Source organism: Martes martes, assembly GCF_963455335.1.
Source record: "Martes martes genome assembly, chromosome: 6".
NCBI classification, from domain to species: Eukaryota; Metazoa; Chordata; class Mammalia; order Carnivora; family Mustelidae; genus Martes; species Martes martes.
In genome coordinates, this window is record NC_137893.1 from 90,407,403 (window position 1) to 90,435,055 (window position 27,653).

Here is a 27,653-nt window from a genome sequence, read left to right on the forward strand (position 1 = left end):
ACAGGGCTGGAGTTGGGGGTGAGAAGATTGTAGGTGCAGTGATCGTAGTGAGTGTAGAGTTGTGGTAGAGGGGCTAAAGAGCATTGTCAGACTTGCCTAAAGAGAACAGCAAAACTTCAGAAAAGAACCTGCTCTCAAGAGTTTTCGCAGGAAGTGGATAGGCCAGTTAGTGGTATCTTAACTTCTCAGTAGAAGAAACTGAGACTCAGGGGCTAATGAAGACTGAGTAGAGTTCGTAATAAAGACAGACTAAAATCTGGGTATTCTGGGGATGCCTGGTGGCTCAGTCAGTTAAGTGTCTCATTCTTGATTTTGGCTCAGGTCATGATTTCAGAGTCATGAGGTTGAGTCCTGTGTTGGGCTCTGTGTGGAGTGTGGAGCCTGCCTAAGATCCTTTGTCTCTTCCTTTGCCCTTACCCACCTCCCCTGCTCACACATGTATGCATGCTCGTGTGCTCATGCGCTCTGTCTCTCTTACTCTCTCTAAAAAAAAAAAAAAATCTGGGTGTTCTGACATTTAGCCTTGACTCACATTGGGAAATTTGAATTCTTTTGTTTGTTTGTTTGTTTTGTTTTTTTAAGATTTTATCTATTTATTTGACAGACAGAGATCACAGTAGGCAGAGAGGCAGGCAGAGAGAGAGGAGGAAGCAGGCTCCCTGCTGAGCAGAGAGCCCGATATGGGGCTCGATCCCAGGACCCTGGGATCATGACCTGAGCCAAAGGCAGAGGCTTTAACCCACTGAGCCACCCAGGCGCCCCTGGGAAATTTGAATTCTTAATTCTTTATGGTTGTAAAGAGATTTGGCACAGTAATAAAGCTTTTGTGTCATGATAATTTCATTTCAAAACATTTCTTGACATTTTAAACTTCATTCCAAAACCTCTGACATGCTGTGTTAGACTGACAGAGGAATGGAGGTATTGAATTCTGCCATGGCCCAGAGTTCATTTTCTCTCTTGATGTTCATTAAGATAAGGTGTAAGAATTCTGTCTCCTTTGAGATTTATGTCATAGGACCAGAAGAGAGGGTTCTGCTATCCTGCCTGAACTGTTAAAACACACTTCTTTACCTTCTTGTTTATCAGGAAGCTCAGAATCTCATGGCTCTGACCAATGTGGACACCCCATTAAAAGGTGGACTTAACACGCCTTTGCACGAGAGTGACTTCTCAGGTGTGACGCCACAGCGGCAGGTTGTACAGACCCCAAACACAGTTCTTTCCACCCCATTCAGGTACTGTGAATAAATTGTTTTTTTTTTCCTGTTTTAGGAAAAGTGGAATCCATGCGTTGGGGGTGTTTACTTTAGTAATGTTGATAGAGAATGGAAATAAGTGTTTAACTTGCCTTTTTGGTTTCTTCTCACTCATAGTAGTAAATAACATAATATCCAGGAATTCGTTAAAACTATCTGGAACTTATTTTTTATTTCAGAGTTTCTGATGCTGTCACCTTGTTTCTGAATTCATTTTATCTGATTTAAAAGGACGAATGAGTCCACTCTTCATGACCATTTGTTGAATTGTATGAAAATTGTAGTCCTTTATCTGTATATTACTACTGCTTTTCTCCCAGCACTTTATTATGAGAATTTCTAACATTCGGAGAGATTAAAAGAGTAGGAAAACAAACATCTATATTACTTCCCGCCTAGATTCTGCAGTTGTTAACATCTTACTCTGTTCGCTTTATCATGTATCTATCTGTAAGTCCATCCAATTTTTAAATGCATTTCAAAGTAAGTTGCAGGTTTCTGTGCCTTTGACTTATACCACTTTCACTTCTACCACTTCTACCACTTGTGCGTATCATTAACTAGAGGTCAGAGTTGGTCTTTGTTTATAATTTTTGTTTTAAGTTACTTTTTTTTTTAAGATTTTATTTATTTATTTGACAGAAGAGAGATCACAAGTAGGCAGAGAGAGAGGGAGAGAGAGAGAAAGAGAGAAGCAGGCTCCATGCTGAGCAGAGAGCCCGATGCGGGGCTCCATCCAGGACCCTGAGTTCATGACCTAAGCCAAAGGCAGAGGCTTAACTGAGCCACCCAGGTGTCCCAAGTTACTGTTTTTTAAGAAGAATTTTTAAGATAAAAATGCTGTAGAAGTGAGTCATATTAAAATGAACTTTGAGCTTTTAAGGTTGGAAATCTTTGGGCTTTTAGTTTTCAGTGTTAGGGTAGGTCCCCCTCCTGGTTGTTTGGTATAGGAAGCATTTCAAACTGTTACAGCTGTATCTGACAGCAGGATTGAGAAGCATCGGCAGCCAAATCCTTAAATGATATTTAACACTTTTGCAAGGCTTGTGGGAGAGCCTAATCCCTCTTTTTCCGTCTATGTCTTGTCTCAACTAGACTGTAAGCTCCTTTGGGGCAGGGACCATGTCCCATGATAATACCCCACCTCACCTTTGGGAACACCTGTCTGGCAGTGCCACTTGTCTGCAGCAGAGCCAAGATACAGGAAATAAGCAACAACAACAAAAACAATGAAAGACTTTGATCAATTAAAATATAAGTTGCAGAGTCTGTGGACTTTATTCCTAAGAGAATCTCTGTCCTCACTCAGTACATATAGGCCTGGTGTTTGGTTTCCAAACAATGTAAAGGGAGGAACTATCACGCACACGCATGATAGTGGTGCTCTAGCCAATAGACCCTGGTGGTGAGGGGCAGATGATAAGATGAAGACCCTGAACTCAAAAAGTGTTTCCTGGGGGTGTTTGAGCATGGTGGCTGACCTCCATGTTCTTAGCCACCGTGCAGTGTGTCAAGGAAAGGTTGAAATAATGTTTGGTGGGCCTAGTTCAGCAGGGCAAGAGAGTGTCAAATGTTGTAACTTGAAGTCATTGAAGTGAAAAGATGATGTGTAAATACTAAGCTGCTAGAATTAAACCTACATTTTAACCTAGAGAGCTAACTTAAAACCAGGTAGGGAGACAAAATTTCTGTGATCTTTGTTTCCTTTATGCTTTCACATTATTTTCACATAAAATAGTTTATGTTAAAAACATTAGAAAGCATGATCCAGATAAAATTGGCACTTCTATTAATTGGAATTTCTACCTTTCTAGGACTCCATCTCATGGATCTGAAGGATTGACTCCCCGCAGTGGGACAACTCCCAAACCAGTTATTAACTCCACCCCTGGTAGAACACCTCTTCGAGACAAGTTAAACATTAATCCTGAGGATGGAATGGCAGACTACAGTGACCCCTCTTATGTGAAGCAGATGGTACATGTCAATTCCCTTGTAATACTCTTTTTAAAAAAAACTGTTCTGTCTCATGGGTGCCGTATTAAAATATTTCCCCTTGTTGGTGCATATTGCATACACCTTAAGAAACTATACAGCTGCGGATGCCAGAAAAGAATGATTGGAGGACTTGAGGAGGAGATCCTTTTGGTTTCATAAGCCTACTTATTCGTAATATGTTTGTGAATATTGATTATGCTGATAGTAATGCTCCTTGTATCTCATACGGTTTTATTTTTTATCATTTAATAACTAAATAGTTTACTTTCTTGAGTGATACTTTCTTTTTTCTATTCCTGTAAAATAAAATTTGAGTTTGGAACATCTCATGAATTAGGTTTTGAACCTTGATTCCTCTGTTTGCTCTATATTTTTGGAAGAACAGTCTAGATCTCAAAGTTAAGTTGATATTTATTACTTATCTTAGTGAAGTTTTCCTTTGTGTATTTTGCAAACTGATCTAGACAGCTAATTATAAAAGCCACAGTTTTATTTCTGCCCTTGTTACTGCTTTTATTATGTCACTATGGATCTTTTATGTGATGCCACAGAAAATCATTTTGAGTTTTCTTTTAATGAGCTCCAACTTCATTGGTCTATTTCCACTTTACAAATTTAATTCTAACTTCACGTATAGATTTGGTTAGTTTAGAATTTTTTTGATGCCCAAGTTGATATCAACTAATGTCAACTGTGAATGGCTAAATGACAACTAAACAAATGAAGAATGTAATGTGTGCAAAGCACTGATCTGGAGACTTGACAGGATCTGAGGTTGAGTAAAGATGTTCTTTGTCTTAAGGAAGTTTATACTCTAGAGAGATTGGCATACTAAACCAAGTCAGAAAATAATTATAACATAAGAACAGAATAAGCTCTCTGAGTAAAACCAACATACTTAGGGGGCCAAAGATAGAAATTATCACATTTGCTGGGTGGGCACTTGGAAAGCCTTCGTTGAGGAGGTATGCTCAGTAGATTGGGGGTTATCTCAGATGGAGGCCATGATATGAGTAAGCATGGAGCGTGTTTTGGACATAGCAGCTCATCGGGTCCTCACACCTACCATACATGTAATGCAGCTGTGGGGAATGACACTGGAAAGGTAAGCCAAGGATGTACTGGGGAAAACTTTGGGTACCAGGCAGTTTCTCTGGGGAAATGTAGACTGTTTTCTTTGGCCATTATATGATCTAGTAATTCCTTCCTCCTTTCCTCCCTTCCTCCCCGGGCTTCCTTCCTTCCCTTTCTTTCCTTTCTCCCTCCCTCCCTCCTTCCCTCCTCTCCTTCATTCCTTCCATTTGTTTTTAAGTAAACTCTCTGCCCAACATGGGGTTTGAACTCAAAACCCTGAGATCAAGAGTTGCATGCTCTACTGACTGAGCCAGCCAGGTACCCTGTGATATAATTCTACTAAAAATAAAGACACAAATTCAAGTATCTTTTCAGATTAGGTTTTATTAGTCCAAGGACAAATTGACTTTTGAACAACTTCTTTTCATTTGCTGTTATATTTCAGTGTCAGAAATATTTTCCTTAAATGGAAATCTGAAAGATTTTTCTGCCCCTACAGAGGTAATTCCCAAACCTTCTGTTAGAATATCCAGAGTAATTGTATTGGTCACAAATCAGAGTTTTTAATCTTAATTTAGAGAAGAAAGTGAGATAGGAATCAAGCAAAAAACTTGTCTCAGCTCTGAAGTTAGGGATCATTTTTCTAGAATTGAAATAGGCTAATTCTTTTTCAGAAACTCTTAAAGAATATTGGTTGAATTCTTAATGTGTGTGAATTGAGAAGGACCAATTTTTTTCTACAGGAAAGAGAATCTCGAGAACATCTCCGCTTAGGGTTGTTGGGCCTTCCTGCCCCTAAGAATGACTTCGAAATTGTTCTGCCAGAAAATGCTGAGAAGGAGCTGGAAGACCGTGAAATAGATGATACTTACATTGAAGATGCTGCCGATGTGGATGCACGCAAGCAGGTAGGTTATTGTGCTTGGAAGGAAGTATGAAGTTGCTGAGTGTGTCAGTGTCTGAAAGAGTAAAGAACAGTCATTAAATGTGTCAAGATCCCTACTTAAAAAAAAAGTTTTTTCAGTATTTAAAAAGATAGCCCTGAAGTAAATTACTTACCATCATTAATAATATAGTCATGTAATTAATACTACACTGAGAATATTTTGATAGGCATTCTTAAAATGTGTATGTATGTATATGTGTACTTACATAATTTAAATATCTCATCAGATTTATTATACCTCTTTAAAATACACAGTCTATTTTTTTTTTAAGATTTTATTTTTTTATTTAGAGAGTGTACAAGCAGGGATGGAGAGGGAAATTTAGAGTGTGTCGAAATAATATTAGTAACATCTTGTACTGATACATCTTACCGTTTAGTTACTTACTCATTTGCACATACCAGCCTGGTGATGTAAATGGATGCGTATTAGCTTCATTTTAGAAGTAAGGAAATAAGCTCAGGTTAATTAACTTTCCCAGCTTTCATGTTTGGAAAGTGGTGACTCTTGAACTCACACTGAGGTCATTTTGGGAATTCTTGCTGCAGTCCATGTCAGGATAATTTTAGAAATTGAGTAATTATATGGTACTGAAGTGTGAATAGCATCAATACAAATATATCTTAGAAATCACATGAATGTGCTTTTTGGTGGGTAATACAGGGTAGTACTTTTTGTGTTTAGTTCTTTTAGTTACTTTGCCCTATATTTACTCTTTGAAATGCTGTGAAATTCTAATGTGTTAACCCACATTATTCATGATTTAAGAATCAGGAAACAGCACATTCATTGGCTGGGCTTTTTAAATTAAAAATCAGTAACTTTTGGGGTGGAAGTGAGGGTTGTATTGCAGGAGGAACAACTGAGAGTCCCTTCTAAGTTTAGGATTCCAATTTATTTTTATTTTAAAATTTTATTTCAATTCCCATATAGTTAACATACAGTGTAGTATTAATTTCAGGTGTGTAATGTCATGATTCAACACTTTCGTATAACACCCAGAGCTCATCATGACAAGTGCCCTCCTTCATCCCTGTTACCTATTTCACCCACCCCCCACCCACCTGCCTTCTGGTAACCATCAGTTTGTTCTCTGTAGTTAAGAGTCTGTTTCTTGGTTTCTCTCTCTTTTTTTTCCTTTTGCTTGTTTTATTAAATTCTGTATACAAGTGAAATCATGTGGTATTTGCCTTTCTCTGACCCACTTATTTCGCTTAGCATAATACTCTCTAGCTCCACCCATGTTATTGCCGATGGCAAGATTTCATTCTTTTTTATGGTTAAAGACCAAATAATACTTCACTGTAGTGTGTGGGGGTGTATTATGTCTTCTCTATCCATACACACATGCGTACACACACATACAGATATGTATATACACACAAACATACGGCACGTCTTTATCCATTCAGCTGTCCATGGATAACTCCTTCTCTAATTTGGCTATTGTAAATAATGCTGCTCTAAACATAAGAGTGCATGTATGCTTTTGAGTTAATGTTTTTATGTTTTTTTGTGTGTAAATGCCCAGAAGTGTGATTGCTGGATCATAGGGCAGTTCTATTTTTAACTTTTTGAGGAACTTCCATACTGTTTTCCTGAGTGGCTGTACCAGCTTGCATTCCTGCTAACTGTACAGAAGGGTTCCTTTTTCTCCACATCCTTGCTAACACTTGTTTCTTGTGTTTTTGATTTTAGCCTTTCTGACAGGTGTGAGATGATAGTTCATTGTAGCTTTTCAAAAAAATTTTTTAAGTAGGCTCCATACCCAGTGTGGGGCTTGAACTCACAACCCTGAAAGCAAGAGTCAGATGCTCTACAGACTGAGCCAGCTAGGTGCCCCTATCTCATAGTACTTTTGATTTGCATTGCCCTGATGATGAGAGATGTTGAGCATCTTTTCATGTGTCCATTAGCCATCTGGATGTCATCTTACAGACGTGTCTTCTGCCCATTTTTTTTCCTTCTGCCCATGTTTTAATTGAATCATTTGTATTTTGGGGTCAAGTTGTGTAAGTTCTTTATATATTTTGGATACTAACCCTTTTTGGGTTTTGTCATTTGCAGATATCTTCTCCCATTGAGTAGGTTGCCTTTTAGTTTTTATTGATCATTTCCTTCAGTGTGCAGAAGCTTTTAATTTTGATGTAACTCCCACAGTTTATTTTTGGTTCTTTTTCCTTGCCTCAGGAGGTATATCTAGAAAACGTTGCTATAGCTGATGTTACGGACATTACTGCCTGTGCTCTTTTCTAGGATTTTTTTTTTCTAGGATTTTTACAGGATTCCAATTTAAACAAGAAAAGAATGACTATCTGATGGATGGAGCCATGTAAGCTTGGAGAATGCTCTAGTAGCTGTTGGCAGTTCTTAGTTTGTACTGTAATTGTACTGAATGAATAGACTGATTTCTATTGCCTTATATTGTCTTTCTACAAACTTCCACAGATTTCTATAGCATTAGCTCTTGAGCATACATGTTCTTGCAGATTAAAGTGTTTTCAGCTTTATTGAAATGTGGCAAATACTGCATAGCTGTAATAATGGATATAACAATAATTTTTTAAGGCTATACGAGAGGCAGAGCGTGTAAAGGAAATGAAACGAATGCACAAAGCTGTCCAGAAAGATCTGCCAAGACCATCAGAAGTAAGTGTTAGAATTTCTGGCTTAGGAAGTTTTAAGTTTCTTCTATGATTGATGTTTTTATATCATTCATAAAGTCTGTGAAACATAATTTTATCTACTTTCTGGAATATAGTAAAGCAGTTCCCAGATTTAATCTCTAAAATGTTTCACTGGTATAAATAAGAGTTTAGAAGGAAAAAAGAGTTTCTTTTAAAAATGTAAACCTGCTGTTTAATTCATGCTAGAACAAGTAATAGCATCAGTAATGCAGTGATATGTTTGGTGATTGTACTTGTTTTAAAATTTTAGGTAAATGAAACCATTCTAAGACCTCTAAATGTAGAACCACCTCTAACAGATTTACAAAAAAGTGAAGAACTAATCAAAAAAGAAATGATCACAATGCTTCATTATGACCTTCTACATCACCCTTATGAACCATCTGGAAATAAAAAAGGAAAAACTGTAGGATTTGGTACTAATAATTCAGAACACATTGCCTATCTGGAACATAACCCTTATGAAAAATTCTCCAAAGAAGAGCTGAAAAAGGTATGATTCAGTAGGAATATTTCAGTCTCGATTCAAGTATTTATTAAGTAACTGTGTATCATGGACGAGTGTGAGCTTATTTTCTCTTGCTGATAGTCATAAATGAATTATGTGTTTAAGAGATAAATGTTCATCCTAAGTGTTAGGAAGAAGACATACATACTTGACCACTCCCCCCTTCCCTTGTGTGACAGAGCTGCTTCAGGTGATTGCTGGCTTAGGTGGCAAGGTATTTTTGTTTCATGGGTCTGTGTCTGATGGATAGTTGCTGCAATTGCCATTTCCTGTGTTTAACTCTGCTACTTCTGAGTAGAATTGAATACCTTTAATACTTAAACCTCATTTATTAGATTAATATGAAAAGCAAGCATATATTCAAAATGTTTCTTTCACCTAGTCACCAGTCAGAGAAAGGAAATACTGTTTACTGAATTTATTCCCCTCTCAGGATTTCCCACTATCCTTTTGGATAAGTAAATACAGAAACGTTTTCTTGTATGAAGTCTGTCCTGCCTCTTCCTCCATATGCATTTGATTATTTCTGCTTTGACAGAGCGAACAGCTGTGATTGTGAATAGAAATCTGTTCCATAGTATGAGAAAATACAGTTGGTGCTGTAGTTGAAAGCAGACTGGTCATTAGCTTTACTCTTTTTTCTGTAGGCCTTAGCCCTGAGGGGCAGTGACAGACCTGTTGATTGGTATGGGTTATTGCGCACTTGGGAGAAAACCCATAGGATTATCTTTTTTCTATCTTCTCTCCTGTGCTTTCGCTTTGCCTTTTTCTTACTTTCTGTTTTTCTTGTTGCAAAAGTAATACGTGTTTATTTAAGGATTTTTAGAAAATGAGAAAAGGAGGGTTTAGATTTATATTTAAACAGTTTGTCCCTGATTTCTGAGTGAGTCTCAGTTACTCTTTTTTAGTAAGTGTGATGGGAAACTGACATCTGTTGAGGGCCTGTGCTTGTGGCAAGCACATTTAATCATCAGACTGAGGTTGAGAATTACACTCTGAACTCCATACTTGAACAGTCTCCTCTTTTTAGAGTGAAAATAGGGGGAGATGGGATTTAGGAATTTACTGTATGTGTGGAAACCTGAAATACGGATCATGTTGTGATCTATTTTTGCCCAATAGAAGGTTCTGTGGGCGTATATTCTAATAAAATTTTTAGAAAATAATAATTGTAGGTAGTGCTTTCGGATTATTTGAAGCCATTACAGAGTAGTTCGAATATTCTTTTATATTTTATGTATTTATATTTCTCTGTGTTCCAGAAAGAATTTGAAGCAGCTGTTTACTTAGCATATTCTTTAGATGACTTAGTCATATTCTCTTCTAATAATTTTTTTTTTTTTTAGGTTTTATTTATTTAAGAAAGAGTGAGAGAGAGCACGAGAGGGGAGAAGGTCAGAGGGGGAAGCAGACTCCCTGTGGAGCAGGGAGCCCAATGTGTACTTGATCCCGGGACTCTGGGATTGTGACCTTAGCTGATAGCAGTTGCTTAACCAACTGAGCCGCCCAGGCGCCCTCTCTTTTCTAATAATTACAGGAGCTGAATTTGTAAATTTTTATTATGTACAGTTTGGGAATGAAATACCATTTCTGTTATGAAAGTGTCAGATTTTCATTAAGGATGTTAACATTGGTTTCTTTTCATCACTTCCCCTCAGAGATACTGTTTTATTTTATTTATTTTTTTAAAAGATTTTATTTATTTATTTGACAGAGCGAGAAAGCACAAGCAGGGGGATCAGCAGAGGGAGAAGGGGAGGCAGGCTCCTTGTGGAGCAGGGAGCCCAATGCGGTACTTGATCTCAGGACCCTGGGATCATGATACAAGCCTAAGGCAGATGCTTAACTGACTGAGCCACCCAGGTGCCCAGAGATAAACTGTTTTAAAGTATCTAGTCTTTATCTTCTATAGACATTATTTTCCATTGTTTAAAGTTTTTTGTATTTGATTTTATGTATTTTGGTCTGTCTTATTTTCTGATGTACTAGAATGATTGGAAGCTTTCTTTAAGGTACAAAAAAATTGTCAGTTTTGAGCCATGAAGCAAAGGGCTAGAAAAAGTTCATGTGGTGTGCTCATGGAGTCATTGTCTAATGTTGGTCTAGGCTCTTTATATTGTATCACTTAATCCTAATAATACACATGATAGGTAGGTATGATCCTCATTTTACAGATGAGAAATGAGTTCAGAGATGTTAAGTTCAGACAGCTCCTTAAATGGAAGCTATGATTTGTATCCAGGCCTGTCCCACTCTATCCCCCTCATTCTGTCGTCTCTCTCTCTCTCTCTTTTTTTTTTTTTAAATAAGCCCCATAGAATTACCTTTGGGTTAGAAATTGGTTTTATTTTACTTTTTTTTTTAAGATTTTATTTATTTATTTGACAGAGAGAGAGACAGCGAGAGAGGGAACACAAGCAGGGGGAGTGGGAGAGGGAGAAGCAGGTGTCCCACAGAGCAGGGAGCCCAATGTGGGGTTTGATCCCAGGACCCCGGGATCATGACCTGAGCTGAAGGCAGATGCTTAATGAATGAGCCATCCAGGCGCACCCCCCGCCTCCTTATTTTCTTTAGTAGTAAGTAAAAGCCGGTCTGTGATCCATTATTTTTTGATCTGTGCCCTCGTCTCCTTCTCTGGCATTGTCAGGGGCATTTCATCAGATGAGAAAAAGGCATATATAAAAAGAAATGTCTAGTTCCCCTTCACAATCCTGTGAACTCTAATGTGTAGGGTGGGATTGGTAGAGTGGAAGGAGCACAGCCAAGCATAAGCACCATTTGGCTTGGTCATGATTCTGCCTTGCCTTTCCTAGTGATACATTTTTGAACAAGTTGCTTAATCTCTCTGAGCCTGTTTTATCACCTTTAAAATGGGGTTAATACCAGCTGCTTTGTAAGGTGGTTGTGGTATGTGGCGATAATGTAGGTGAAACCTGTAAATGTTTCTGGCATGTAGTAGATATCCCAGAAATGGTGGCTATTATTACAATGAGTGTAGGCAGAGGATGTTGATATTATTGGTGATACATGGACGCTTGACTTTTCAGATCAGTCTGCACCGATTAACTGGCTTCTTAGTTCATTTTGCTGAGGTATTGTTCCTCCCTTCCAAGAAAAAATCAACCAATCAACCACAACCTTGCCTTTACCCAAAGAAAGAGGAAAAACTAGTCTTATAAAGCTCTCTCTTGATGGCAAGTTATTCTGGTACCCAAATTTACTGAAATTATTACTGCACACAGGCCCAGGACGTTCTGGTACAGGAGATGGAAGTGGTCAAACAAGGTATGAGCCACGGAGAACTCTCAAGTGAAGCTTACAACCAGGTGTGGGAAGAATGCTACAGTCAAGTTTTGTATCTTCCTGGGCAGAGCCGCTACACGCGGGCCAACCTAGCTAGCAAAAAGGACAGGATTGAGTCACTTGAAAAGAGGCTCGAGGTTGGTATCCTTTTAAAATCCTAATTTAAAGTTTACCTTGATTGAAATAATGAATCAAATAATATCGCTGGAGACTGTTTCAGAAAACTAGACCTGAAGTCTGAGATGATTATTGCTTTTGCAATTTTTTTTAAGTCTATTTATTTGTTTTAGTAATCTCTACACTCACTGTGGAGCTGGAACTCACGACCCTGAGATCAAGAGTCATATGCTCTTCTGACTGGCCCAGCCAGGTGCCCTTTGCTTTTGCAGTTCTTGAGGGAAAACTACACTGAAGTGTTTGATCTTCTTTGGCTTTTTGTTGGTTTTCAGAATTGCTGGACTTTACAAGACAGAATGCCTTCCAAGTTGATCACAGGTCAAAAAGAGCCTTTTAAATGTGGGAGCAAGAGGCAAGAAATGTTAACTTCTCAGAACAGTGTACATCAGTGCTAGATAAGGAGGGAGCTCAGTGGTACCAAGAAGCTTTTTTTTTTTTTCTATAGCCAGTGGAGCATATTTATAAAAGTTTGGTTCCTTTCTGTTAATTCTTCAATTCCTTTGAATTTGTTACAAGAGAGCATCAAGCTGGATTGGACAATGGCTTCTGTGATTTTTTTCACATCTGAGGAAATACTAAAATGTTCTAGATGGGAGTTTCATGGCATATGGTTTCTTAATATAGTCCGCGTGTTTTGAATTCCAGAGTCTGTGTAGGCATTTTGCCAGTGGCATGTAAATTGTGGTTCGTGGATCCCTAGGCTGCCCTGTGGATTTTTAATGGTGGTCTTTAGGGATGTTTCTGAGGCCGGGATGGGATGGGGGAGCAAGGGGTGCTACAGGCAATCACATGCAGAAATGGTCTCAATTTCCTCTTATGTGATTACCAGTTTCTTTTTATAGAAAGCAGTTTGGAAAATATTTTTATTTAGGGTTAAAATAAAAAATGGTAGTACCTATCACCTGGTGTGGTTGGTGCTGTGTGGGGCTAAGGAAATGAACCTTAAAAAGCATTCTTTGAATATGAAATTTTTCTAAGTCTTAGAACTATCTTTAAGACCACATGTATAGGCACGTGATGGTTAATGCCTGTGAGCCTCTTTTATCATTTAGTGGGAAAGTAATTTCTTTTGGAAGTAATTCTCATATTGGGTGAAATCTTTCAATCCAGTTGCTGCTAGTTCCTCCAGTTGTCATGCTAACTTCCAGCAGGGTGTGCTGTTGTGCTGTGTTTTAATTCACAGTTGAAAGTCAGGGAAAGGAGAACATCTTTGGTCACATTTTAAGTTCTGTTTTCTGTTGTGTAGGCTTCGTTTCTTATTTAATAAGTGGTAGTTAGCAATGTAATCCTGATCTAAGGTCACATCATAATTGATTAGAAAGCTCTTTGGAAAGCTTCCTTGTAACACTGATATATAAATACTTTGGTCTCTCACTTAGTTTGGAAAACTTCTCATTGGAGGTGGGTAAACTTTTTCTGCCTCAAGTGGTAAGGACATTTTGTGCTCTTTAAGATATAAAAAAATTTTTTCCCTAAATCTCATTTACTTTGTTGAGGCACTAACTTTCATGACAGCAAATAAATGTGTCACAAAGTGAGTGGTGCCATAAAGTACAGTAATTTTTATTTTTGTGTTGAATTGGTCTTGTGAGCTTTGAAGGGAAAAATACAGAAAGAACCACTGCTGTTCTTTTGGAGATTTATTTGGGTCGTTTATGAGCAACCATTAAAAACATGTGGTTCTCTTTGTTCAGCTCAGTACCAGGAACTGAAATCTTCCGTTGAACTATTTTTGTTGAAGGATTGGTGATTTTGGAAGAATATTCATAAAACAGTCTGAAGTAATTTTTCTTTTCTTGACTTCTGGATAACTTACTTTATTGTTTACCCAGCTAGTTACTTTTAAAGAATATGTAATCAAATCCTTTAATTTAGTAAACTACACTTATTTCAAATGAAAGTTCATTAACTCTTTAAAAAGAAGAAAAGAGATTCAAAAACCCAAATAAACAAATCCCCCATTTTATTTGTAGCCATCCCTAATTCAGAACTAGGTTTGTGTTAGCTTATTTTAGTTTTTGAAGACACAATTCTACTGGTTTGAAATATATAAATATTTTATTTCAATTGTGGTAATTCTTTCATCATTTCAGTTGATTGCTAAATTATAAACATTATTCAAAGTTTGTTGTGGGGAAGGAACTCCAGTTGTATTATATAAACTAAATGCTATACTTAAATTATTCTTTCCACTCTTAGGTTCAGGGAGATATGCCTTTCTGTGCAAGCACAATATACCATGGCTGCCAGTGTGTTTGATTTTTGCTGTCATGAACTTTGGAACAGTGAATCTAAATTATGGCCCTATCACAGTGTATCAAGCAAGATGAAATCCAGCTTTGTCGTGGTTGGTGTCTCCTAAATGGATTAAAAAATATGCCCTGAGGTTTATATCGGAGCTGATCTTTGAGCCATTACTCATGATTAGTATTTGAAACGTAGAACTTAAATGAAAACCCTTAAGATATTCGTTTAAAACTACTAGAACCATTTCAGATTTTATGTGGAATGTGGTGGGTAGTGTAAGGAGTCTGTTAAATGCATAGAATCAGAACGTAGTCACAAGTCAGAAGTAAGCGGAAAGACCAGAATTGTAACCAAGTTCATGTATTTTATTCTGCTTTGGAGGCAGATTTAATTTTAGAACCTTGTCAGACATATGTGTGTAAAGGCAGCAGCAGCAAACAGAAATGATAGCTAATATGAGAAAAGGAAAAGTTAGGAAGCATAGCAGGTTAAGGTCATTTAAATATGGTATTTTAGTAACTTCGCAGGGCATTGTAGGTGTGTGGTAGGAGAGTGGAGTGATTGCTGTTTGTAGTGATGTCCCAGATTAAAACAAACAAACACAACGCTTAATTTTTGTTCGGGGTCATTTTCTTTTTCTTTTTCTTTTTTTTGAAGAGGGATGGCTGAAACACTAGGAAAATTTTTATTAGGCGGTGAAAAATAAGAGGGCTTTAGTACTTCATGTCATCCTATGTTTAGTGACTATTACTGAGCATCTTCTCCGTGCCAGCCCTTGTTCTAGCCCCTGGGAATACAGCAGGAACAAAGCAGACAAGCTCTGTGCTCTTGTGGACTTCAGTTATCTGGAAAATGCTCCATGTGGAGAACCTCATTTTCTGATGATGCCAGATAAATGACTCATTACTGTATTTGGGAAGTGCAAATAGAATTTGAAGTGTTTTAATTTGTTTCCACTTTAAGTGGAAATAAGAAATCGTCTGAAGACATAATTATTTTGAGTGAAATAATTTCCAGTAGGTGCAAAAGTGAAATGAGAAGTCTGAATTTAGGCCTGCTATTAAAGTTAATAGTATTTGAAATAGTATCTAAACTGCTGTGTTGAGGAAGTTTGGCTGAAAAGTAGATTTTGTCATGTTAGCTATAAAAATGGAAAGGCTTTCCTTAGAGGTGGAAACTAGGTCCAGAAGTAATACTTCTCCCTGTATTTTACTGGCACAGGCGGCTTAGTCAAGAAATACTATGTAACATCGGCTTCTTGGAAATAAAGTAACTTAACACAGATAACACATTCAAAATCCTTCTCCTCCATGTATTTGTAGAACTCTTATGAGGACCCTTGCCTTTACTGAATGGTTGTATTTCAGCAAAATTGACTGCACAATGGGATCATATTTTCTCAGTGATTTTTGTTATAAAGTCAGATATTTTTACATGGGAAAAAATTCACCCTTAATACTTTAGAGAGTCAAAGCTTAGGGTAAGGATCAAGTTGTTGGGCAAATCTGCGTGGGGGACTGACTATATGTTGTAGTCACTTGGCAGGTTTATGTTCCCTTGTGGGTGTGTGTGGGGAGGGATGACATGGGGCACAGGAGAGAAGTTTCTAGTACTCTGGAATGCTCCCTTTCTCAAGTTCTGCTCTTTGCTTTGACCTTTAGAGGCACTGACAGATTTCTTGGTGGTTTCTATCAAGAACTCTAGAGCTGGATCAGAGATCTCCTTGGTACAGTTGTGTTGCTTCTGTTATGCCTCAACATGGAGTTGAGTTTGTTTTGTGTGTTTCATTTCCTAACTCATGCAGATGTAAAGTGCTCTTGGTATTGCTTTGTTGGTACATTACTGTTCTCGAAAAGGCCTTTAGTAAGGTTTTGCCTCACCGCTTAGCTTGCTTTGTGGGGATGCAGCCTGGTGGTTGCTAACTTAGGGAGGTGCTAGTAATAATCACTTACTTGGATTAATAATAATAATAATCACTTAATAATAAGTAATAATCACTTACTGCAGCTCATCAGTGTGGAGAGGCTTCACTGAGAGAACTGAACCCTAGTGAGTAGTATAGAGATTAAAGGAAAGGCACTCACCGACTCCTGTTGTTTGCAAACATTTCGGTGGTTGAACCGCATCGTTACTACTATAGGATCATGTTGCTAAATGATAGACTAGGAAGTGGAGCTGCCATCAACTCTGTATTTATTTTGGGTATCCTTAAACCTGTTTTTCCAGTGGTATAAAGTTATATTCTGGGCCCCCAAGCAAGAGTTTCACTGAGGGATGCTCTTAATGTTTCTGAACCTCACTGTAACAGACTTGAACTGAAGACAGTATTGGCGACCCAAGGATAATGTGTTTATTTTGGAATTACTTAGGCTTAGTAACCTTAACAAACTTAGTGAGTTTGAAAGTAACAATTACACTTTTATAAGTCCCATACAGCCCCCTTTTGTAATGACCCGAGGAAACACTTACGGTTCCACTGATTCATCTCCTGGGGACCATCAGTTTTCCATTGGTCTCTGGCCAGTCTTTTTTAGACAGTTTCTCTTCTATGCATTTAAAAAAAATAACATTTGTAGGCGTTTTTCTAAAAATAATACCTGTACTTTGTAGAAAGTTTAAAAAGAAATTAAAAAACAATTTGAAAAGAAACCTGCCATCCAGACATAATTGCCTTAACATTTTGAGGAATGCATATGTGTGCATGTATATATTTATTTATATATGTGTGGGGTGTGTGTGTGTGTGTGTATGTGTATGTATGACTAGAGATAGAAAAAAATTACCGTATGCATCTATGTGTGGATTAAAGGAGGAAGGTGTTTAGAACTGAATTGGAATCACCATATACTACTTTGTTAATTTAATAGTATACTATTACAGATATCATTAAAAAAAAAAAGAAACCTGATCACTTGCTCTCATTTATAAAGTTGTGGCAAAGAACAGCTTTGGCAAAATCCCCAAGTAATTAATACACTAGTTATATTCTGTCCAACTTCTTAAGTTATTAAATAACCTTTTCTTCCTTGTAAAATCTCTCTGAGAGATGTTTGTTTTCTTATGATTTTATAGCTTGTTAAGAATAAAAGAATTAGGAATTTAAAAGTATAAGCTGGGGAAAGTCAAAGCTTTTTCAAGTGTCAAATAAAATTCTTGTAGGCTAATGTCTCAGGGAAAGAATGATGGGCAGATCCATTAAATTAAGATCTTGTTTATGTGTGTCTAGAATAACTTGTTTTTCAGGGAACTGTCTGATGGCATTAAGCCATTTAGACCCACAGCTAGAATTTCTTCAGGCATGTTTGCATTTCAGGGGCTGAGGCAAGGAGGACGTTTGTCCATTAGGTGTGGCCTAATTTGTTGAACTTTGAAATAGGACACATTCCGTAGCTGCTTCACTTCATTGCCGTTTGGCCTAGGGCAAGTTACTTAACCTCTCTGAGCCTCACCTGTAATATTTTTCCTTACCTGTAATATTTGAGTGGCTAATAGTTTTTATCTCACAGAAGTGAGAGTTTGAGATACTAGAAGATTAAATGAGATACTGTGTGCCTTGCAATTAGGAGGTTTAGTGAATGGAAATTCTCTCCCTGTCTCTTCAGGTCTGTCAACACCCTTAGTGTTACCTGAATTGAATTGAACTTGGTTTGATACTCTCAGGTATCAAGAAGTAACTTTTGGTACCTTGAACAACAAAGTGGCTGAGTTTTTATTCTATAAATTTTGATGACTGTCTGAAATTTGAGACATGGTTGATTTTCACAGAGAGATTGAGTAAGGCTTAAGGCTCAGATTTTGGTTAGTAAAAATGGATTTTAACATAATTGTGGATTGTAATTTAACATTTCGTATATACATTTTGGTGTGTTGAAATCTTTGACATACTTGTAAATTTTGATGTCTCTTATATTTCACTGTATTGATGTTTCATGGTTTGTGGTGTACAGTCTTAACAAAATAACCTCTGCAGTAGACACTGAATTTGAATTTTATAGAACCTTTTTATTATGGGAGTTCTCAAATATACCCTAACATAGATGAGTTTAATGAGTCCTCAAGTGTTAGCATCCAGCTAGGGGTATCAACTCACAGCTGCTTTTGTTTCGTATGTTGTTTTCCCTTTCCCATTATTTTGATGCAAATTCCAAACATTGTATTATAAAACTGAGTTACAGTACACGAAATTTGTCAGTTTGGTATCCCCCACACATTGATATGTAGGTACATTCTCATTCATCTCTTTTGGATTGAATTTTTCCTCTTTCAGTTTGGATATAGTCAGCTTTAATTATATCAAGTGTTATCCTACTTTTAATTTTCTCATAGTTACAGTTTTCTTTTTTTTTTTTTTTTAAGATTTTATTTATTAGAGAGAGACTGAGGGTAGTGACAGGGAGAGGGAGAAGCAGGCTCCCTGCTGAGCATGGAGCTCCACTCAGGGGTCCATCACAGCACCCTGAGATCATGACTTGAGTGGAAGGCAGATGCTTAACCCACTGAACCACTCAGGTACCCCTAGGTACAGTTTTCTAATAGTGAATTTTATTTGTATTATTAGAAATTTTGTGCTGATACATAAGTAAAGCATAAGCTTCCATTCTAACCATATCTGGTAGGTTTGTCTGGTGACAAGTTTACAAAGTAACCTTATCTCCACTCCTATCTCTGCTACTATCTCTATTAGATGTTTTAAGAAGAATATTTTTTTAAGTTTTTTTTTTTTTTTTTAGTTCTTGGCTTGAGATATCTTTTTATTTATTTATTTATTTGACAGACAGAGATCACAAGTAGGCAGAGAGGCAGGCAGAGGGGAGGGGGGGAAGCAGGCTCCCCGCCAAGCAGGGAGCCCGATGCAGGGCTCGATCCCAGGACCCTGGGATCATGACCTGTTTTTTAGTATATGTGCTGCTGAAGCGAGCACTGGGATCATGACCTGAGCCGAAGGCAGAGGCTTTAACCCACTGAGCCACCCAGGCGCCCATGTTTTAAGAAGAATTTGAAGTGCATTTCTTTCTTTCTTTTTTTTTTTTTTTTAAGATTTTATTTATTTATTTGACAGACAGAGATCACAAGTAGGCAGAGAGGCAGGCAGAGAGAGAGGAGGAAGCAGGCTCCCTGCTGAGCAGAGAGCCTGATGCGGGGCTGGATGCCAGGACTCTGAGATCACGACCTGAGCCGAAGGCAGAGGCTTAACCCACTGAGCTACCTAGGCGCCCCTGAAGTGCATTTCTAAGTGTAGATAAAGATTTGGGGGGAAAGAAAAAAGTTTTGTAACTCAGTTCTAATGTACTGTGGAAGTTCCTTAGGCCAATATTGTTTTGTTCAATATAAGTTGTCCTTCAGGAATGGCAATTGCTGATACTTAATTTTTTTTTAGAAAGGCTTAGAAATTCGAATTTGGTTAAGTCACAGTATGGTTTTTCCTTTTTTTGTGTGTGTGTGTGTTTTAAACAATAAGGTCTTAACACCTTGTTGGATTTTAATGTTTCTGTGGTGTATGAGAATGGGGTGGGGGAGTTGGACTAATTTAAGTCAGTTCTGTTCCATGAATCCATGTGCATTTCATGTTTGAGGTTTCTTGGCTAGAAAAAAGCCAGACCTTATAGGTTAGTGTTTTTCGCTCCTAAAGCGCATTGAGCAGGTATAGGTTGAACATTTTACAAAGTGTACAGATAATCTTCCTTCACATTTTAAAGATCAGATGGCAGATGTCAGGAAACTGAGCTTAAATTGAATGTTTAAAGCTGCATTTAATTTTTCTTACACTTTTTGTGACTAAATTTATGTAGTTATTTGACTATAAATTAATTTTTTCCTGTGCTTAATTTTTTTGGTATAGTTTATTTCCATATTTTCTTGGAATCTTAGGTACAATATTTGAGCCAGAAGATTTTATATAAAGCTTGAGCTAAATTAAGTGAAATTGTTAGCATGAAATGGAAGCTAGCAACTTTGCAGTTTTAAAATCCTTGATAGTTTGGGAAGCGTAGTAACTCAACTGTAGGAGGTGAGGTAATGCCCAGTTACGAGGTACCAGTCATACTAAATGTGCCGTGGTGACTAATTAAACACTTTTAGAACATAAGTATTACGCTGTTTTACCAAATTGGAAATTGAATATTCATGGAGTACAGTGCATAGCTAATTGAATTATCTTAACCAATGAAAATGAAAATTTGTATGTCTGATTTTTAAAATGTGCTATGTATAGGGGTGCCTGGGTGGCTCAGTCGGTTAAGTATCAGACTCTTGATTTCGGGTTGCGTCATGATCTCAGGGTGGTGAGACTGAGCCCTGTGGTAGGGCTCTGTGCTCAGCAGGGAGTCTGCTTGAGATTCTCTTTCCTTCACCCCTCCCTTTCCTTTATCCCCTTCTGCTCTCCTGCTCGTTCACTCTCTCAGAAAAAATGTGCTATGTGTATTAATTTGAAATTCTGTGCTGTTAATGTTAGGTTTTTGGAATGTTTATTTGCGTCCACATATGATTTGAGTATCTTAGAACATGCTGAATTACAGTGTAAGAAATTGGGTGCAACTCCATCCTGATTGCCTAGTAGAGTCATCTGGGGGCTTTAAAAATACCAAGGTCTGAGACCATTTAAATAAAGGTCTATGGGTTTAGGGCACTGGCACTGGTAGGTTTGAAAAGCTCTGCAGATGAGTCTAAAGTTGAGCTGGGGTTGAAAGCCACTGGCTTGGGAATACACGTTCCAGTACCTGTTACTTGCTGTGGTTGTCCTCGAGAGGCAAACTGCCTTCTTAAAAGAAGAAACAGCTATTTTTTTCCTTGCTTTATTTTTAGGAAGGATTCTGGGTCATTTTTTATTAAAGTTGGGATTTTAAGGTTTTAAAGCCTCATCATTAATCCTTTGGTCCATTGGAGAGGGGAGAGCAAAATGGTTAAACTCTTAGTATATATAAGATAATTGTAATCAGACCTGACATTTGTTAACTGTTTCCTCTGTGCTAGTCATTGGGAGGCTACGGGTTTGACATCTGTTATCTTACTTAAGCTCCATAATAACTTATAGCAGTGATTGCCATTTTACTGATGGGGAAAGAACGTTTAAATAATTTGCATAGACTGAGAACAGCGGGGTGGCAGTGCTGGGGGGCGAGAGTGACTCGCTGGCCCCTCTCCTGTGCTGCCTGACTCCACCCAGTTTCCTTAGACACACATCGTTGCCATGGAACTTATTTTGATTTGTTATCTATTAGAGGAAAATGGCTCCTTTATAAAGGACATTATTTATTATTCAAATGAATTGCACACGAATAAAAGCTTACTAGCTTTTTATGGATTGTCATTTGGGTGTACATTATCTTGAAAGTACTTAGTTTTGAAGTCACTTGACGGAATCAGTTGAGGTGGGTGGGAGAGTGGGGGGAGAGAGGGAGGGAGGGAGGAAAGAAAACAGACACACGCATAGGAAGGTAACACAGATTTAATCATTATTCTTGTGGCTCTGACCTCATAATTTGTACCTGTCGTTTGTTGAAAACATGTATTTGCAGATCACTTTAAAATACAAAGTGATAAAAAAAAATGCAAAGTGATTATATTGTGGGATTTAGAATATACACCAAGAGTAGGTGTTATGTGAATGGGATTCTTTATTACACACCTGTTTCCTTCTCAGCCATCTCTCCTTGGACTCTCAGCTGGGGATTTCTCTCCCCTGCATCAGCTCTAGAATTTTGTTGATAGATTGCTTTGTTAATGGTCCTCTTCCTCTTCTTTAGTGAGTTTGAATTCTTTCCCCCCTAATTTTTAGAATAAGTTGAGGAAGCAGCCCATCTGTGCTCAGTATACATATTTATTTATTTATTATTTTTCAATATACATATTAATAGGAAAACTGTCTCAGTTTTCTGGTGTCTTCACTTTCCAAAAACTAAAGATTTTTTTCTTTGCCAAATGTGATATTCTTTTTCCTTTAATGGGTTTTGTGCCATGTTTAAAATTAAAACATTCTAAAAATAAATATTTATAGATTAAGGGGGTTATATTTTGATTACAACTATGGTGCATCAATTGACATTATTCAGTTGTTAAAAATGTACTAGGTGTATAATACAGAAGTGCATTTTCCTGACTTATTGATAAATGATTGATGTTCATCATTGTATAAACTTTAGGTATTCAGGATGGTGGTTTGATTTACATGTGTTGTGAAATGATTATTGCGATAGATTCAGTTAACCTCCATCATCTCATATAGATAAAATAAAAAGGAAGAAAGAAGAAAAGAAAAAAAGAAAAAAATGTCCTCTTGTGATCTTAAGGTTTACTCTTTCCACACCTTCTATATATCATACAGCAGTGTTAGCTGTAGTCATCATATTGTATAGAAGTACATTTTGGGGATAAAGGTGGTAAAGATGGGTCTCTGCCAGTCCTCAAATCAATGCAGATTAATGATAGCAGAAGTTATTTTCAGAAGTAGAGATTAGTTTTTCTTATACTACGAAATTCAAGCTTGCTTTGAAGTTGAATCCTGGGTGAAGTTACTACAGATAGATGATGTGGGACTAAACTGTGAAACCCTTGTAGTGCAAGACAAACCCTTCTCAGACCAAATTTCGTGTTACAGTAGCTAAAATATAAGGAATTCTGATGTACCTTTGCTTTGAGGAGATAAGCGAACCAGTAGTGCCTTTTTAGTTCTGTTATTTAACCTGCTTTTCTCATGTCTGCTGATGTGATCTTCCCCCGACCCCCAGATAAACAGGGGTCACATGACAACGGAAGCCAAGAGAGCTGCAAAGATGGAGAAGAAGATGAAAATTTTGCTTGGGGGTTACCAGTCTCGTGCTATGGGGCTCATGAAACAGTTGAATGACTTATGGGACCAAATTGAGCAGGCTTACTTGGAGTTACGCACTTTTGAAGAACTCAAGAAACATGAAGATTCTGCCATTCCCCGGAGGCTAGAGGTAACATTATTGCCTTGCAGCATTGCTTAAAAAAGAGAACTGCAAAGAATTACCAGGGCTTTCCTGTTTTTTCTTTTTTCCTGTGCAGACTATCTCTGAAGTTGATACTGTCTGGCTTTTTTCAATGAAAGCCTGAAGTTTTTGACTTTCTTATCTAGAATTGTCCATGTGTAGATGGGTAGACCAGGCCAGTGATAGATACAATGGCTTTTCCTTTACTAATTTTCTGGTTTGTTTATTGATACACTGTGAAATAGAATGAGTAACCCTTGTGATTTGTCTCCCTGAAGCTTAATTGCATCCCATCCTTATAGCTCTCTGAGGTACATTTAGCCAGTGTCTGTTTTACAATTTAGGATGCTGGAAATATAGCTGGTCATTCTAAAGCAGGAAATTCCTTTGGCAGGATTTAGTTTAACTTTATTTCCCAAGTGTGCATGATAGTTGCTGCCCAGGTAAAGGGCAGTCAGGGCTTATTGAAGTGCGTTTGGAGGTGTTGATAGGGTGACAGTGGTTTGTTTATCTGAGATGGCAGCAGAGACTTTACAGCAGGATGGTAGTCATTTGGCCACAGAATGGTTGCAGTACTGGTTTTATAGCGTAAGTAGTTGCTATTTCTTGTTTCTCTGGGGGAATACTTACCTCTTAAGAGTCATGATGTAGCTCAGCTATTTGTAAGATGATAAAGTACCGTAAGATATTTTAAATTTTCAGTGTGTTTGCATATGAAATAATTATTTAATATTTTTGTCTCTTCAAGTGTCTAAAAGAAGATGTTCAGCGACAGCAGGAAAGAGAAAAAGAACTTCAGCATAGATATGCTGACTTGCTGCTGGAGAAAGAGACTTTAAAGTCCAAATTCTGAACATAGTTTATATTCTGTCACAAGATGAATTAATTACTGGTTTTCATACTCTGGAAGGCTGAAACTGATGATTATCTTCATTGACAAATTTGCCCACAATCTGTGGCTTTTCAGTTGTTTATTTTAAATGATATCGATCTTACACAGTCTACGTATAAAGACTTTAACTCCACAGGACATTTTAGGGTTTAAATTATTAAGATGATCATTCTTTTAGCAGTGTCATATTTGCAAAATTTTTTTAGTTTTGGCCTTTAATTTTAAAAGCCTGATTTTAAGTGCTGCCTGTGAGTAAACTCTTGAATAAAAACAAAATATAAAAAATTGAGAGTGTAGCCTTTTGTTTGAAGTAATTAGATACTTAAAGTGCCCACAAACCAGCAAGTATGTACTCTGTGTCATATTTAATGAGTAACTCTTGGGTAATCAAAATGGTGATCCAGTATCTTAATTCCTTAAGAGGAGTCCTTTTGTGGCTTTGTTTTAGCAAAGAGTACTGTTTCTCAGTACACTGACAAGATAGATTAACATTTTAACACCTTAGGTTTTTTTTGTTTTTGTTTTTGTTTTTTTTCCTCAGTTTAACTTTAGGGAAGGTGTCTTCTTTGCTCAGCTACTCACAGAATTTATGGATTAGGACTCAAAAGATTTAATTTTTATCGACCTGTTCTTTTCTTGTAAATGTCTTTTTGACAAAGGCATTTTAAAGATTAATTTTAATAAGGCTGTTGAACTTTAGTAAAGCTTTGTGTTTATCTTAGCAAGTTCGTTACACAAGTATAGAATTTGGAGAATGGGTAGGAATGGGAAGACCTGACTTTATAATTCATATGAAATCTTTTGGGACAGTTATTAGTTGGCTACAATATGTTGGACTTACCTGGGAAATTTCCCAATCTTAAGAATCCTAGGGACTAAAAAGGAGGGAAGGAGGGATTCATTCATGAAGTCATCAGATATTTATTAACTATATACCCAGTGTCAGAGTCGTGGAGATAGAACAATGAGTAACGTAGGCATGACTCCTGTTTTGTGGTGCTTACAGTCTGTTGGGAATTTTAAAAAGTGACCAAGGTTTGCGTAATTTCAGAACTGGCAGTCTTGGTGCATTGTAGACAGACGGCGAATGCTTTTGCCATATAGCAGTGCAGGTTTAACTGGCAGATAGCTCTGCATCATCTTTGTTAGTACCTTGGAAAGCCCAGGGTTCTTTACCAACAGGACTCCGAGAGTGATTTTGGTAACTGTTTTCACGTTCACATTTATCGAATTCTCTTACAAGCATTCATTAAGTGATTGTGTTAAAACTAATGTTGGAAAGCATATTTAAGTCTCAGTAACTTTGGGACAGAAATTAATTATGATAAAGAGCCCAAAAAACCCCCACCAGCATGAGTGAGATCTCTTTGAAATACTAGAAACTAACACTGAGATAAGAAAGTGCAGTCTCCAAAGGAAAAAAATACCTAACAGCAGGAGTAGACTTATGCTGTCCAACCATTTTATCCTCCCTATTTTCACATCTACTTTTCTGGGAAAATTAGTTGTGAAGTATGATGCCCTACAGTACATTTCTCCTAAAATGTGACTGCCCTATTGGCCCTGTAGAATTTGATTTGCTAATAGATTATTTAGGAAAATTGCATTTTTACTAAGTGAATTTAGTCTCTTGGGCTGTTGTCCTTTTTTTTTTTTTTTTTTTTAAAGTAGGCTCCACATCTAGATCTAGGGTGGAGCCCAAACACAGGGCTGAACTCACAACCCTGGGGTCAAGACCTGAGTTGAGATCAAGAGGGGTGTGCTCACCCAGCCGAGTCACCTAGGTGCACCAGTCCAATTTTTGACATGGGGATTTTGCTAGCTGTGTAAGACGAATAGGAGAACTACGTATATTTTTCTTTGCATCAAGCAGTTATGTTATTGGAGTGATTTGTTCCATTGAAGACTGAAGGATTGCGCTTGAGAAACTTCTGATCTGAGAGCCTTTTTGGGAAGTAATTTCTTGCTAACAGTTTCTTCTGTGACTATGTTACCTCTTTTTAAATTGAAGTATCTTTAAATTTGATTTTAAAATTTTGTTTTAAAAAATTTTGTTTTAAAATGTATTTCTCCTTTTGTGTTATTTGCTAAATTTAAGTAATTTATACTTTTCCAGAAAACTTAATTTGGTTGAAATTTAAGACATTTTTTTGCAGAGGATTTTAATAGAGAGTAAGAAATCTCTTATATTAAGTCTGTTACTTGTAAGTTATAAGAAATTGATCTTAGTTTTACCATTTCCTAATTTTTTCCTTGATTTGACTTGCTAAAGGTAATCTTTTTTCCCTTCAGAAAAAACCCTGGTGTCTGGATTTATCACTTGTCATTTGTTTTAAAATGTATTAATTTTTCATTTTATGTGTATTTCTTTTGTTTTCTGTAGAGTTTCTTGCCCTGTTTGATTCTGATGTTTTTGTTCTTATTTGTATACAAATGAAGGGTTTTGGTTATCTCTCATTTCAGATATCCCAGCTACATTGTTTTGTCTTGTTTTCTGAGTAGTTTATTATTCTGTCTTAAATTTTTGGTTAAATAAGAATATTTAAAAATTTCTGTGTGGTTGGCTTTTTTTTTTTTTTAATTGTTGCTACTTATAGCGTTTTTACCTTGTAGCAAGGAAGTATGGCTTATGTAGTTTCTGCTTTTTAGAACTGAGGTTTTGTGGGCTCCTGGGTGGCTCAGTCGGTTAAGTGGCTGCCTTTGGCTCAGGTCCTGAGTCCTGCATCGGGCTCCCTGTTCAGCGGGGAGCCTGCTTTTTCCTCTCTCTCTGTGTGCTGCTCTGCCTGCTTGTGCTGTCTCTCTCTCTGTCAAATAAATAAATGAAATCTTTCAAAAAAATTTGAGGTTTTGGGGCCCAGCATTTTAAAAACAGTTCTATGAATGTTTTAAGTGAAGCTTTATGCAGTTTGTATGCGACAGAGGTGAACGAACAGTATTCAACCACTCTAATTATATTATTCAAACTTCATTTTCTTATCTTGTATAAGTGTCTTAAAATCTTCTAGATCTTTTTCTCAATTTCAGCTTGTTTGTCTTTCGAGCTTTTGTTTCATACATTTTGATAACTGTTGTTTAGTATGTAAATTCTTGCATCTGTTGGGGTCATTCATAAAAGACTTGCTAGTCTATAAAGTTACTCTTTTTCTCCTTTATACTTTTGCTTTCAAATTTACCTCTTTGAGATTGGAATATTCTTTTTTTGTTATTTATATTTGTTTGATAAGTTGTCTTTTTTTAAACTTCTATATATAATAGTTTACTGTCTCTAAATAGGATGTTTTGTTGGATTTTATATTTCATCCCATTTGGAGAATTTTTGCAATTTAATAGGGGAGACTAATCCATTTGCTTTTATGTTAATTACTGACTTTGGTCGTCTGTGATCATGTTTTATGCTTTCTCACTGATACCCTTTCATTTCCTAAATGGACTGTAATGTCCTGGGCTTTAATTTTCTTAGTGATTTAGGAAATACGCATTCTCTTTTACGTTTTACAGATGATGATGGTATCATTTCGGGTTCAGGATCCATTCAAGAGAATGAAACTAGGGGGTCCCTGGGTGGCTCAGTCGCTAAGCATCTGCTTTCGGCTCAGGTCATGATCCCAGGGTC

General features: G+C 37.2%; 1 protein-coding gene across 1 annotated transcript in view; it reads left to right on the forward strand.

Annotated features, from left to right (window-relative positions):
• Positions 1–26,578, forward strand: part of CDC5L (cell division cycle 5 like) — a 49,489-nt gene extending 22,911 nt beyond the window's left edge. The window contains exons 9-16 of the mRNA XM_080806297.1: positions 1,090–1,238; positions 3,074–3,236; positions 5,075–5,239; positions 7,847–7,927; positions 8,216–8,458; positions 11,716–11,913; positions 22,924–23,136; positions 23,897–26,578. Of these exons, the coding sequence (XP_080662423.1) occupies positions 1,090–1,238; positions 3,074–3,236; positions 5,075–5,239; positions 7,847–7,927; positions 8,216–8,458; positions 11,716–11,913; positions 22,924–23,136; positions 23,897–24,001 (1,317 nt within the window). The 3' untranslated portion in view covers positions 24,002–26,578. The remainder of the gene's footprint in view (positions 1–1,089; positions 1,239–3,073; positions 3,237–5,074; positions 5,240–7,846; positions 7,928–8,215; positions 8,459–11,715; positions 11,914–22,923; positions 23,137–23,896) is intronic.
• The last annotated feature ends 1,075 nt before the right edge of the window (positions 26,579–27,653 follow it).